Source organism: Parambassis ranga, chromosome 7 (genome assembly GCF_900634625.1).
Source record: "Parambassis ranga chromosome 7, fParRan2.1, whole genome shotgun sequence".
NCBI classification, from domain to species: Eukaryota; Metazoa; Chordata; class Actinopteri; family Ambassidae; genus Parambassis; species Parambassis ranga.
Window position 1 is genome coordinate 796406 of NC_041028.1, and position 15643 is coordinate 812048.

At 47.8% G+C, this 15643-nt stretch overlaps 1 protein-coding gene across 11 annotated transcripts in view; it reads right to left on the minus strand.

Moving 5' to 3' along the window:
* The window catches only part of acap3a (ArfGAP with coiled-coil, ankyrin repeat and PH domains 3a), a 39365-nt gene extending 26077 nt beyond the window's left edge, over positions 1–13288 (minus strand). For all 11 annotated transcript variants that reach the window (XM_028410540.1, XM_028410536.1, XM_028410534.1 and 8 more), the window contains exon 1: positions 13088–13288. Coding sequence is in view for 10 of the 11 variants with exons in the window: in XM_028410536.1 (XP_028266337.1) it covers positions 13088–13134 (47 nt within the window). In the remaining variant the exon portion in view is untranslated. The remainder of the gene's footprint in view (positions 1–13087) is intronic.
* Positions 13289–15643: the final 2355 nt, after the last annotated feature.

The window sequence follows — 15643 nt, forward strand, 5'->3', positions numbered from 1 at the left end:
AGGAGTGCAGAGTGTAGTTACTTTGTAGTTTAGATTGATTTTAACCACACATTTGATGCATTCAAGGACCGCTGGAAAGGAGAAAGTCTGAGGATTATTCCTGTCCCGTTCACAGGAGTCATGTTTAGCTCGAGGTTTCTTCCAGCTGAAAGGCAGCTGTTGGCCCAGAGTCACTGCTCCGATCACAGAGGACATGATGAGTAAACTCCAGACACAGGAAACAGCATGGAGAGACTGAGCCACAAGGAACTAACGGCTGGGAAAATATCTGTGAACAGTCTCAGGAGGCAGAACTTCAATGTGCCTCATGATGAGTAACCTGACTCTCATGTGTAAAATTGGTGGAATGCTCCTTTAAAAAAAAAGCTTGCCTGCATAAAAACATTTCAAACTGTGCGTCACAGATTTTGAATGTTAAACTCTCTGCTGGAGCGAATCCTCCTCCTCCTCCTCCTCCTCCATCGGACCGTTAGCGTCTCGCAGGACCTTGAACAACACGTGTGCATATTTTCTGGTCCTCCCACGTTAGTCCTGCCAGCCGTGCACAGGCTGAACACAGGCCGAGCGGAGGATAACCAGATGATCCAAACAAACAGAATGTTCTCCGACACACAACTCAAGGAGCAAGAGACGGCAACATCTGCTCCACCAGTATAAGTGTACTAACAGCAGTTAGCTTAGCATTAAGATGAAAACACGTTAGCATCATTTCTGCTGTACCCAGAATTGTGTGTGTGGATACAACACTTCCAGAAACTGCCCGACACGCCTTGTCGCAGATTGTACATGCTTCACAGCGCAATCGCCTCATCCTGGTCTCGAACCCACGACCTGTCGCACCAAAACAAACAATCATACCCCTGTGCTACAAGGCAGCGAGCCTTCCTGTGCAACACTATGCTGGAGTAATCCACAGAAACGCATTAGCATCGACAGCCCTTATACATATCTGAGTCCTGATCGGGAGGTAACATCTGATTCCGATCAAGTCTGAAACCATGGGCCCGATCACAGGATCGTGATGAACATGATAGGGACATCCCTAATGCTGACCTTTGTAATTTAGCACACACGTCAATTTGGAGTTGCCAAAATCATGCTAGTTTGGACGAATGCTACACAATCAGCTGTTCATCTCCAGTGATGATAATGTCCTCCTATCCCACAGACCGCCGTCATGGCCGCCTCAGAGGTTAGTGAAGCAGCAGCTCGTTCACACATACAGCAGCCCGACCCCGCCATGACCTCAGAGCAGCGGCGGCCTCCTCTAAATCTGCAGCGAGTCTTCACAGCTACAGAGGAGGACAGCTGAGGAGGTGTTCCCGCTCTTTTTATTGAAGAGACAGCTGCACCGCGTGGACTGCAGCTAATGCTGCTTTCAGGTTCCGTGCGCTGAATATGATGCAGACTCTCTGACTCTCTCTGCTTTTTACCGTCTAATATGAAGGAAGCTGCTTCCATTTATAACTCGCCTGGCTCAGCGATTTGTGCCACAGAGAAATGGCAAAACATCTGGATTATCTAATTTTAGCTTCTTCTCAGACAGATTAATTTCAGGGTACACGACCCGAGCAGAGCCAGACTTATTAGCCGAGTGGAATTCTTCTGTTTACGTCACAAGCGCGGACGGACGGACGGACGGACGCGTCAGAGCCTGAACTCCACGAGTACGAGCCCTGAACGTGGCAGAGAGCCTCCATGAGGGCTCGCTCTCTTTCCTGCGTCAGCCTTTCCACTAATATTTCAGAGCTTTAACTGCGGGTCAGCGCTGGAACAGACGTCTGCTGCACAATATCTCCTTTCATTCCGCAGACAGACAGCTGGAGACTCTTCAACAGTGAGGACGGTCCGAAGAAAAACACTCAGAGCGTCCAAAAGCAGCATCACATCCATCCCGAGGCAGACGCTGTCTCCTTCTGCTGCTAATCTGGCTCCTTAATCCAGCAGAATTTATGGAATCTGTTTAGATAATCTGAGGTCAGGTGAGGTGTGTTTGTCAGATGCTCTTGGCACCAAAGACATAAACAAAAGTCAGAATACATTTATGGAGCAAACAAATCTCAAATTTAATTTCTAAATTTAGTCTCAGATTTGTGAAGAAAAACCTCAAATTTACTGCAAATACTGTAAAATTTATTCATATTTTTTTTTAAAAAGTGGGGATTTTAAAGTTTCTCCTGCACACCTTCTTTAAAAGCTCAAACATTCTTCGACCTGTGCTGGAATGGAGACTTTGAGGCTGAGGAGGCAGCACATCGCTCTTCCTCTTCTGTTTAACTGTCTGACCTACAAACAGCTGGACTTACAGACGCCTTGCTGCCTCACAGACGCCTCGGTCGGCACTGATCGGCATTTTAACGTCATCATTTACCGTCAGGGTGGAGGGCTCCTGTCTGTGCGGCTGTGCAGAGACACTCTGTAGTTACAGGCGGTTGCATCACGCCGGCTCTGCGCCGGCGGCTTTCACTCACAGTGATGTTTTATCCATCAGCAGTGAGAGTGAGGGCAGAGCTGCTGCAGCCTCCCTGGCTCACATCAAAGAGGGAGTTCACCGTTTATGAACCCTGCAGAACGACTCCGCCGCTGACCCTCGACAACCTGAGGTCGCTCTGTGTCTCAGAGCGCCTGTCAGTGGGAGGGTCAGCACGGCGTCCAGAAACTGAGGCTCACGTTTATAGACGGACTTCCTGCTCTCTGAGCCGTCTTACAGGCGGCAGGCTGAGGAGCTGACCTCTGACCCTCACTTTAGGCTCTTATCTTGTTCATTGTAAGCATCAGCTACACGTCACACCTCATTTCCCTCAGGACAGTCCAGGCCATCCAGATGTGCCGCCATTTATCTGCTAATACATGCACAGTTTAAATTAGCCCCAACATCAAGGACAAGTCTGCAGGAAGATGAAGATGAATGATCAATGTCTGCAGAGCTCACATCTCACACAACTAAAAACAAAGAGGAACACTTAGGTTGAAGTATTTAATATGCAGCATGAAGGGACCTATGTATCACCAAAGGAGTGGGCGTCCGAAAACGGATGAATATATGATTATAATTTTTTAACTCATTGTGTAACGTTTACGGGATGTTCTGAGCAGACCACGGTCAGCTCGCTGTCTGCGTCACAGCGCTGCAGGGCTTGGACGTTACAGCAACACAGAGAGCTGTGAAGCTGCTCAACACTGGTTCAACACTTTGACCCAATTCACCACGACACTAAACATGCTCATGTATAGAACCTGCTCTCAGAGAGAGTCCGCGTTGTACGAGTGAAGTTCTCTGCCTTCTCACTGACGGCACTCGCTGCAGCGCCACCCATTAGTTCTCTTGCCCAGTCCTCTGGTGCCATCAGCACATGTACAGGTGAGCCCACTCCCAGAGAGTGGTGTTGTTTGGCTCTGTTGCTCATGACGTGCTAGTTGGTTTGACTTAACTCCATTGACTATGCTCAGATAAGCCATGGTAACAGGCCTACCACTGCTCATAATAATAATATCAACATTAATATTAATATCATTAATAATAACAATAATAATAATAATACTGTTGATGATTGGGGGACTTTAAGTGTTAAATGTTCTTTAGAAGTTAAAGTTTCTTGATCTTTAAAGGGTGTACTAGCATTATATGTCGTTATCATTATATTAGTTGAACATGGTCTCAAAACGACAATATTATCGATTATCGCAATAATTTCTCTTTAATGAATCACCCAGCAAAATCTGTTATCATGACCGGCCTGGGTATGACAGTTGCTTTTGGTGCGAGGTCTCGATGAGCTGCTGCATGTCTGAAATCCTATTTACCGCCTTTATAGAGAATCTTTATAGAGAAGTATCGGATCGGGACTCGGTATCGGCAGATACTCAAAATCAAATGACTCGGACTCAAAGGCAAAACAACCTGATCGGGACATCCCCAGGCGTGAAGCACCTCGCTGGTGGTTGCGGAGGGTTAAAAGTCTTCCTGCTGCAATTAGTGTGTGTAACTAACCAGCCGGGTGGAGCTGCCACGCATAATGCAACGGCAGCTACATCCATCCTCCCATCAGCGCAGGGGGTCGCACAATTAGGCCACATACCCCCCACCCCCCACCCCCCCATGGGGTGGCAACAAAGCCGGTCACGTAGAGGGGGAAAAGTGACACGCATTAACCCTTTCAGCACAACAACAAGGCTGGGCACTTCCTGTGTGTGCGTGTGTGCACTATGACAGTCTCTCAGTTTGTTATTACTTAGAATGCGAGAGGATGTGTGCGACATCACAACAGCATTGTGAGCGTCAGGCGGAGGGAGGGGGATGGAGGGGGAGAGAGAGAGAGAGAGAGAGAGAGAGAGGCGTCTCGGCTGGCGGTGCAGGTTTATATTAACTCAGGGTGGTCTGAGATGGCTGCAACACACAAACACTGCACACAAGTTATTGTGGACGACGGAGACGAAGAACACACACACACACAGACACACACTGAGGATTCTGGACAATGTTCCATTGAAGGGAGGAAGACAATAAAGCCCACAGACGCCGCTTCTTCTGCTTCTTTTCTGGGCACAGAATCACTCACACTGCGTCGGTTTTCACACCCTGACATTTGGGTGAAACAGCCGAAAATCCCTGCACAGGCCCGATGTGTCCACTGCTGCTCGGCGGTGCTGATGGTGCTGGTGGGGCTGAGCTGGGAGTCTTCCCGGCATTTTTGTGGGCTAAACATGCAGCTTGGCTCGCACTAGAAAGACATACCAGACGTGTGAAGCATTCAGCTGCTTCCTGTCTGAGACGGTGCCCAACAGAAACAACAGAGCAGACGACACGCACATGGACCCTGCTCACAGCCCGCGAGTTCCAGCCCAGACCCAACATTCAACCAAAAGTCGGGGCTACCACAGACTCACCATGTTGGCTCAGTCTGAGTCAGGTGGGCAGGAGGAAGCTCACACTATGAGGTGGCCATGACCCAAATTATGTGTACCATGTGTGTGTGTGTGAGGGAGTGATCTGAAGGGAAAGTCTCCACTCTGTGTTTTTCCATGATTCCTATCAGAATTATAGATATCAGACATGACAGGTTTTTTTCAGTCCCTGAACGCAGCACGTTCTTCCTCTGACCTCGCCTGTTGTTCGACGGGCCGACAGCTGAGTCTGTATTTCACATTCCACTTAACTCGTTTTTCACTTTTCGTTGTTCGTGCACTGAGGGTTTGTTGCGGCGCTCGTCGGGGCCTGTGGTTTGGTGAAGAGGCCAATGAGCCGTGACTCCATTCTTTTCTCAGAAAACTGTGTGATCCTTTCTTTCTTCTCTCTGGCAGAGGACTCCTGTCTCCTGCACACCTTCCTCTGAGTGTGTGGAGCCTGTGACTGTCTCTTTTATCCATGTATAAAGATGTCAGGTGTCCTTGTTGTGCAGGCAGTGTCAGGGTCCGGTTAGGGGTCAGGGGGTCATGGAGGAGGATCACAGTGTTGCTGAGAGGAAACATCTGGGGGGGAAACCCAGAAGGAAGTGACGCCTCTCCCTGCTGTCAGTCAGCTGACACTGTGACATCCTTCAGCCCTCACACATGACCCGGGTGGTCATGTGTGAGGGCTGACGTAGACACCAGTAAAAGTCCACAGAGTGAGGCGGGTGGTGGGTTTAAATGTGCTCGCTCCAGATCCGATCATTTAGGCAAACATGGTCTGTGTTAAAACACAGATTAAATGAAGAAAAAGAATCCAGTGTGAATCCAACAGAAGCTGCAGCTCAGCCTGCAGCCTCGCTCCAAACGTGAGTCCCTCCATGTTAAAAAGTCCAAACATCCCTGCAGTCCAAACACCTCTTCCTTGAGTTTCCCAGAGCATGATGGGAACAGTGATACTAATGAACAGCCTGGACTGACAGGAACCCTCTACACACCACCGCAGAAGCTGCAGATCATCACAATACTCACATTCCTATCGCTCGCGATGCATTCAGGGACAGTCGGTGTATTTCTCAAGATGGAAGATTTACGTAAGATTGATCTCCCAGTCACCTAATCACTGCAGCTCCACACAATAATCCAACACAGAGTGAAAAGTCCTCCTTTTCAGACGTGGAAATTACACTCTAAAAATACTTTACTCCATTAATGAATTAATCTGTCTTTGAAGTGCTGGGATAAAGGTTGGGTTTTTTTGTGTGCTGTCCTTTAAGTGTTATTAATGCTGGAGGTTGTTTGGGGGATTTATGTAGTGACTCAGGGCTGGCTGTCATAACACAGTCAGCGATTTCCACACACACCCATCGCCTCCCCGGGGTTTCGCCCTTTACTCCCAACCTGCGTTTAATATCTGGGCGAGCTGACGCACTTCCTGACCCGTCCCTAGACCCGGTTCTGGCCCGGGCCCCTCAAACACGAAGGGTCTGCCCCCGCACTCAGAGGAAGGCAGGGAGGATGGAAAGGAGAGAGAGGAGTGGAGCGCATGAGGCAGGCGCTGAGAGGAGGACCAAATCAGAAACAGATGCTGGGACACGTGTGAGTCAGCATTTCAAATCTGAGCCCAGCCTCCATCCGCTCCTCACACGTTTCAGAGCGACAAACAGCTGCAGCCGATGGGATCGATCAATAACTTCATGTCCTGATGGGACTGGCTGATAAACACGCCTGGGCTGATGTTGACACACCTGGAATCCAACCAGCCGCCTTCTCTCAGGAGAGCGACACTTTCCAGGCAGCTGTCGCCGGGGGAGACGCTTCAGAGACAACAGTGAAAATCTGTTAGTCATAAATTTGCGTCTGTGCTATCAAACCTCAGCTGTGTGTGCGCCTCATCCTGTGTGCTGGTTAAAATAAGGTTAACTGCAGGTTATCGTGTCTGCTTTCTGAGAGTCTGCCGACGAGTGACACACAGCCACGAGCAGAGAGACCAACCCAGAGGACAACTGCTCACATGCCGCCGCCGACCGAAGAACTTCTCATCTTTGTTTAAATCATCATTATGAAATATTGTATTTGTGCTAAAGAGGTTTAAAATTAAGCCAACATGCAGTTCCTCAACTTGCCACTACAGGCTGGCCACAAAAGCAAGTCAATCCCACACAAACTCTCCCATGTTCCTTGAACACATCATGTGACATTTGTGACACAATTATCATATTCACAGAAAAAAAAATCACTCAAAAATAAAGTATGTACAATAAAAGGATTCTGTGAAAAACAAAAAATTCTGCACTCTTTAACACTCTAAGGAGGCCATGACTGACTCACGTGTGACCCACAGTCACATGACAAAGAATTCAGCGAGTTTTTGGCTGATCTGATCGGGAGCTCTGTTTTTCTAACCTTGTTGTTTTATGATGCTAAGCTAACCTGCAGCTTGCTGGAGCTTCTTTGTGATTTACTCAGTCTGAGTCTCACTGAAGTGTTTCTGCTCGACGTGGACGTGGCCCTGCATGCACTCGGTGCTGCTGAGCAGCCTCTGACAGTCTGTCTGAGCACTGTTCAGCTGCTGTTATCCACATCATAACTGGACTGTGACATGATGGCAGCTGCTCTGCTGTCCTGTTGAGCCACGCCGGCCTGTGCCTCCACCCATCCCACAGCATCCACCAGGACCTATTAATATGAACCCAGAGTTACAGTCCACTTCACCCGGCTGTCCAGCATGGAGTGATCTGAGGTGTCACTCCCTCCGTGTCAGGATCTACAACTAAAACCTCATGTGACCTGTTGTTTGCTCCGTTTTTTTCTAGATGTTTCTCTCTTTGCATAAAACCACATGACCCGACCTAAGTGGGGCCAAATTGGAGCCCTTCTCCTACATATCAGGGGAAAAGTGGATTTTCTCCTGCAGAACAGTGAGAGAGGCATCTGATATCTGCGTCCATAAAGAATTGAGATCAGATGTTCGGCCTCCATTACCATAATCCAATCTGCTGGGAGAAACAGACGCCAAGTTGTGAGCAGTTTCTCTGTGCAGCACTGTGAAGCGGGACCAAAGGCTGGATTATCAGCGGTAAAAATCTGAGTGCGCTGCAGCTCTGGTCCTCTGCAGCGCTCCTTCACCAGCGGCGTCGTGCAGGGAATACTAATAACGCCAATTTACTTCAACTCATCCGTCATGTAGGTCTCGGGATGTTGCCATAGCGCTGTGGCTGTGGCAACAACAACCGGACGGCTGTTGTGAATGAGAGGGAGCTATTAGATTTCCCTGCACTTAATAAACTGTTCTTTGTCAGATTAGCGTTCGGTATGCAGCGGCCCGCTCTTCATGGCTCGGTATTCATTAAAATGAAGTGAGAGGGACGGCCGGGGCTCCTGCAGGGGACACAAAAGGCTCAAAGGGGGATGACATCATCCCTGCATCACAAAGCGTTTTACACAAATCATCCACTAAGTCTGCACTCACTTCACTCACTTTATACAGCGGTGTGCGGGCTGAGCTCAGCAGCACACTGCCTCACCACGCTGCAGAACACTGGGACGATCTTCTCACCGTGTGCACACTGACAGTTGGAGTTTTTCCCAGACAGACATCAGAATACGTACAAAACAAAAACCGCTAAAGTGTCAACAGAAGCGGTCAGGGTTGCTTAGCAACCAGAGCAAAAAATGTGTCACGCGCCGGAGCTTCGCATTCAACAGCGAAGCCTTTGTAGGCCGAACCCTTCAAGAGACGCAGCCTTTGAACTAAAGTTACTGTGAGGGGAAAAAGCTTTTTGAACTTGAATGCATCGTCTGAAAAAAAAAGTTTCAATTAAAACATCAGAAAAAACAGAACTTTTGTTCAAACTAGATTTTGTAAAATATATAAAAATCTGCATTCCTCAACACAACTGAGAAGCCATGTTTGATGCATGTGTGGCCAGCAGTCACCTGACAAATATTCATTAAAGGTTTTGTCTGATTTGACAAAAATACTGCCGGTTACTTAGGATTCGAATCACTGAATGGAGACACTTCTTTCTTATCTGTATGCTTTTTGAACTACCAAGGCCACAGGTTTAGACTTTACAGTGGGTCTTAAATGTATCATGTGACAATATTATATTATATATTATAATATCCAATAGAGTTTGAATGCATCACGTGACACTTTCTTCGCAGTTTTTTCCATCCACACACCTCAACTAAAAATTCTCCAAAAATGAAGTGTTTGCACTGAAAAGATTCCATCCATCCATCCATCCATCCATCCATCCATCCATCCATCCATCCATCCATCCATCCATCCATCCATCCATCCATCCATCCATCCATCCATCCATCCATCCATCCTGGGCCAGGTCACGGGGGCAGCAGTCTAAGCAGGGACACCCAGACTTCCCTCTCACCGGACACTTCTTCCAGCTATTCCGGGGGAATCCCGAGGCGTTCCCATGCGGGCCGAGAGACATAGTCTCTCCACCGTTTCCTGGGTCTTCTCCAGGGAGGCGTCCCCAGGGAGGCATCCGAAAGAGATGCCCGAGCGACCTCAGCTGACTCCTCTGGATGTGGAGGAGCAGCAGCTCTATTCCGAGCTCCTCTTGGGTGACCGAGCTTCGCACCCTATCTCTAAGGGAGCGACCAGCCAAAAAGATTCTGCATTCCACAGTGCAACTAGCTGGTTGTTATTGGTGCACCTGTGATGAGCAGCCATGTGACAAAAACTCTGATCTGCAGGCTAACTGCAGCGTCAGCTGTTAAAATCTAGGCCAGCTCTTTCTGAAGTCTTGTTCATCGGCTGTGTTTGTGTATAGAGACATATTCCTTCTGTGATCTGTGCAGCACGCTCGGTGCGCTCTGAGCCCTTCATCTGGCCTCATTAAAACATATAAAAGCTAACAGCGCTGCTAATTCTCTGCAGGAGGGCGAGAGAGCGCCGTGATGAAGACACCAGATCACCATTCATATCAGTGGATCTGTTTGCACATCAGGATGACAGCAGCGGCGTGTTGAGCTTGCAGGTGTGACACCTTCCCGTCCTGGGATGGAGCAGGCGGATGTGGGCCAATCCCTGATTAGGACACGCGGCCAGCAAAGCACTCATAACCGACTTAATCCCCGTCACTTTCATTACCTGGAGCGCACAGAGCTCGCTGACTGATGCACTTAACAAGATGGTGAAACATCCCGCAGACCGGCGCGCCGAGCTCCCTCGCTCATTAAATCAAGCACACAGATGAAAAATTTAAGTAGCACAATGAAGAGGAGGTCATTAAACTGATGCTGCAGCCACCTGAACAACAGGACATCAATAATAGATAACAGAGACAGATATGATGGAGAGCAGCTGGGTGTTATTGGGGCACCACCCTCATCTCTCCGACTGGCCGGAGTCACAGCACTCTTGGCTGAACAGAAGGTCCACTGACACAGATTCAAGATGGAAGGAGGTCAGTCTGAAATAGAGCAGAAGCAACAAGACCACATGCAGGAGAAATCCCTTCCAGCTCCGCGCGGCCTCGTCATGAGCCCGCTGGCTGGACGTCAGCCGCACCGCTCCGAGCTTCAGGATGCTCCGTTAATTCACCAAATACCAGGACAGGCCTCTCTAGGAATGTGACATAAGCCCCACCCCATCATCTGACTGTGTCACAAATCCATCCATCCAGTCATTTTCTCACAGACGCCACAGAGCCAGAAGCAGCCAGCGCCACAGGTCACTGGCCTTAGATTCCCTATGACTCAATGAGGGGCCCTTCATTATGACGGCGGCCCTCGCATCAGCGCTCCCGCCCCCCATCTGCTGCCACTGCTGCTGCTGTGGGGAGGAAGGATCATTCAGACACAGAGAAGAAAGGAGTCTGTCTCTCGGCGGAAGCCGGACAATAGTTATATTCTGCCGAAAGGCCGGGAAGCTCACAGAAAATCCCGCCAAATGCTTGAAATGAACAAATCCTCTCAGAGCAGCTCAGAGTCTGAACACAAAACATCTCAAAGGGGGGACGCTGACATCCTCACTGTCTCCATCACTGTGGGAGTGTCACATTAACGAGGCCATGGAGCTCAAACGTGGCCTGCTGCCGCTGTTGTTCCAGAGCAAACACCAACACACACAGCAGTGTGATCAGCACAGACCAACACAGATGTGCAGGGCGTCACATCTGTCTGAGGAACCAGAGAGTAAACACACAGGTTTGCTCAGAGGTCTGTGGACTCATCCTGGGGTGAGTCATACTGGCTGCCCCCAGTTCGGACAGAAGCTCTAACACATGTTAGACTTACTGGTATCAAAAACTGCAGTTCCTCGAATGGCCACTTGAGGGTGGCTCCAAAAGGAAGTTTATTCCCATAGTCCTCCATATTTAAGACACATTCTAGAACATGGATTCTTCAGGTGCAGCATCAGGGACGGACTAAAGTTGAGTTAGGAGGAGTCAAACTGTCCTGACGGAGGGTTTAGTGAGGAAAAGCCTGCATTGTTAGCTCTAGCTAACTTGGACTTTAACATGCCAACAATACACCTGCATCAAAGGGTGGTGCCAAATGTGTAAACCAAGGACTGAAGCGACATTTAAACTACCTCACAGTGCCAGGATGACGGGCGAGCGTCCTGAATGTAGACGTTTAAACATCAAAAGAGGAGGAGAAGCTATGATGCTAATGCTCAAAGCTCGAACACACTGGAGTCGTCAAGCAACGAGCAGCACAGACATATGCAGTGTTAGAAGGTGGAGACAATGCTAACAGTCCAAGAGAAGCTAACCCACCAAAGAGCTGCACGGTCTGCTCCTCATGGTGATACATGTCATACCTCCATCCTTCACGTCATACCAGCACTGACCCATGGTCCACACTCAGGGCGGCCTGCTCCATGCTCCATGTGTGAGGAGCGGTGGTGTGTGGGTCCAGGCGTCCGGAGCACATGATAGAATCTGAACATACAGTAACAGACGGCAGGATGACGAAGATGAAGAGGAGGCATGTTCCCAAAGAGCTTCATCCACAGTGAAGCTTCTCACCGCTCTGAATGATGAGGAAGGTGACTGCAGCCTGAGGAGAGCAGGCGGCTGCTGCCACGTCTGGAAGTCTGTGATTTGGAGGCTTTTTATCTGCCACCAAACACAACGGCAGAGCAGAGAGAGGGAACATCATCATCATAGTAACAATAACACACATTCACTCAGGTTTAAGAAAGAAATCCATCTTCTACTCCGTGTTCAACACAGAAAAGCGCACGGCATGATGAAGAGTCAAAAACATGCAAAATACAGTCCTGAAAACCCCGAACCTGTGAGGACCACCTCCCATCCTGCAGTGGACCAGTTTAGAAAACCGCAGTCTGATCAGATTTACACAATAAACAGCAACACACACCCAGACCCTGACTTTAACCCTTCATCAGTCTGTCAGATAGCTGGCTATCGCTGGTGGTTCTCATGTGTCCAGACAGGCTCCTCTACACACATATGAAACCAAACCTCTGCTGCCAGCTTCTTATGCAGACACACACACACACATCACACACACATCACACAAACATCACACAACAACAACAATCAATATGAATCAACGTCACATCCATCAAACGTCCCAAAGCCTTACAGCATGTATGTGGAGTCAGTGAAGGGCCCACATATACCCACTAATTTCAGTGTGAAAGGGGGGGGGGCTGTGTGAGTGTCTCAGCTCCACAGGCTGTGGGACCACGTTCAGATGTGGGTGTAGAGAATTCCTGCCTTGTTTATGTAACCTTTGGAGCAGGCGGTCAGCAGCGGAGCTCCCCTCTGATCCACAACACTCAATACACTGATCAATACACTGATCAATACACTGACTGACAGCAGCTGATCAGCAGAGAGAGAGAGTGATCAATACATGTATCTGAAAAATCCACATTAACCCGTGAAGTCAGCAGATCCCGCTCAGCTCATGTGACAGCTCACTCCTCCTCCTCCTCCTCTTCATCATCACCACCACCAAGCCCACTGTGGGAACCAATCTGAGACTGTACACGCACCATCCGCGTGTCAATCCCACGGAGGATCAACACGTGAAGCTGCGCGCGCGCGCGTGTGATCAGTGTGTGTGTGTGTGTGTGATCAGTGTGTGTGTGTGTGTGTGTGGTCAGTGTGTGTGTGTGTGTGTGTGTGTGTGTGTGTGTGTGATCAGTGTGTGTGTGTGTGTGTGTGTGTGTGTGTGTGTGTCCCTCTACCTGAACCGGGGAGAATCTTTCACGCAGTCCTCAAAATCCACCGTCATCGTGGGTCCGGAGAGAAGTTTCCACGCGATCAGTGAAACACAGATCTCATCTCCGTCACGGGTGGGTGAACGCGGAGGTGTAGCTGGCTTGGAAGGTGTCCGCTGTGTGCGCCTGACCTCCGCCTGCTGCTCCCTCTCTCTCTCTCTCTCTCTCTGCTCCTCCTGCTCTGACGATGCGGAGCCGCCGCACTCACTACCCCACAGCGCTGCTGCGTTCACGGGCTGCCAGAAGGCTCGGACATTACACCTTCACGGAGGATTCACACACATTTTACTGTCCATGGAACATCACATACAACACATGTAAGAAAAGAGAAGAGGAAGCGAAGAAATCAGCTAAATAAATACATAAAAACACAATAATAAAAAAACAATAACAAACCTGAGCATATTTAACCAAAGCCACCCTGACAAGAGTGAAACACTGCCAAAAAAAATCACCATAAATGTCCGTTTACTGTGTTTACCGACAGATCATCTCATATATCTCAACAGCTTCCATTCAGCTCTGATCACAGCACTTTGGGCACAATATTTGGTTTTTGCTCACAGCTTCAACATTTCCAACTGTACTTAAAAGCATCACAGCACCACGCTGACGTCACGCTCCATCTCATTTGAATGAATCCAGAAAATATTCCCGCCACTTTTGAAGTAATTCTGAAAAATGTCCCTTTAAATTAAAACAAGCAAAGTGTGTTTAACTGTGAGAAAATGACTTCAGGAGTTTATATTATGGTCTGAGGGTCATGTCCAGCCTGTTAACCTCCACAACAAGGGGTTAAAAATATCTTAGCAGAGTATTTAATATGGTCAGACATTTACGGAAGCGCTGAACTGCCACAGTAGAAAAAAAAATTAATCACTATCTCGTTATAACGTCAAATGCTATCACGTTATAACGACATATTATCTCGTTATAACGTCAAACCGTATCTCGTTATAACGAGATACATTTTATTGCTGTAATAAAAAATGAACTGTTTATAAGTAGCCTAACCTAACCGCTTTGCTGCTCACATCGGAAAATGACACATTTACAAGATTTAATTAAGTTCTATTTCATGCTTGGATTAAGCCATGGGGAGATTCTGTCCTTACTGCGCACAGTGGACGATACTGTGATCAGTATGCGGACACTCAGAAGGTTTTTAAAATGCATGGGACTGTTCAGAAGAAAGAATGAGACCGACCCTCTGGAGGTAGCTTCATTTCTCATCGATCAGCTGGAAGGACACAGAGGCTCGATGGGTACAAACTGCATCACCTTCGCCTTCCTTCTCGTTATAACAAGATAATATCATGTTATAACGAGATAATATGGTGATAGCATTTGACGTTATAACGAGATAGTGATTACATTTTTTTTTCTACTGTGGCAGTTCAGCGCTTCCGTAGACATTAACCCTCAGGAGATCCTTAAAAAGTAACTTACAGCTTTGTCCTTTGTGACAAAAAAATGTACCCACCTTAAAAACTGCTGTAAAAATATGATGTATTAATATTTTTTCACACTTTAAATGACTCAGTCTTTTAAAGCTACTTCAGCCTGAAATATACATAACAAATATTAATGATATTTTGGGGATTTTAACCCTTTAAAGGCCAGTTTGTTTACCAAACCCCCTCTGTTTTATAAACAAACAAAAAACAAAATAATTTCCATAAAATACATTCCATGTAGTATTTGATTACAATTATACAGTGATGTGTCAATGATTGACAGTAACATTGATTTTGATGCATTGTTATTTTTTTGCAGTGGCATTTTTAACACAAAACTCACACACAAAAGCTCTTTCACATTCACACACACACACACACTCTCTCTCACACACACACAGTTATTCAACATTTAAAGTGATGCAAATTTACAAATTCAGGAGCAAGACACCCTGGCAGAAAATAGTAAAAATTGTGAATTTTTGCTACATGGTTTGAATGGGGAAAAATAGCGCCAACTAGTGGACACATATAAAAATTAAAAATTGGAAGCCTGTAGTTTAAAATGATATCTCAACATAAAGACTGCATTATTTTATGTTAAGATAAATGGCAATTTTGAGCTATGTACCTTCAACACACCTAAAATGGCTTGAAAATTAAAAATGAAACGGCACAAAAAGGGTTAAAGCAGCAGCTTCTCTGTACGGTCCTGTGCACCCCGTCAGGCTGTTGTTACCTCACAGGAAGCTGGACGCTGGGAGAAGCAGCGCCGGCCTGGAGCTCACTGAGGCCATTGTTCCTTCCTGTTCAGAGGGCTGAGAATGGCGGTGACCTCATCGAGTGGGGGGGGGGGGGGGGGGGGCTCCACGCCAACATCCCCCTGTGACATCACAAATAACCTTTTTTTTTTTACATTGTAAATACTTCCTCCACCTTCCTGGGTAGTCCTGCTGCCTCTCCTCTTCCTCCTCTTCCTCTTCCTCTTCCTCCTCCTCCTCTCCTCTTCCTCCTCTTCCTCCTCCTCTTCCTCCTCCTCTTCCTCCTCCTCCTCTTCCTCCTCCTC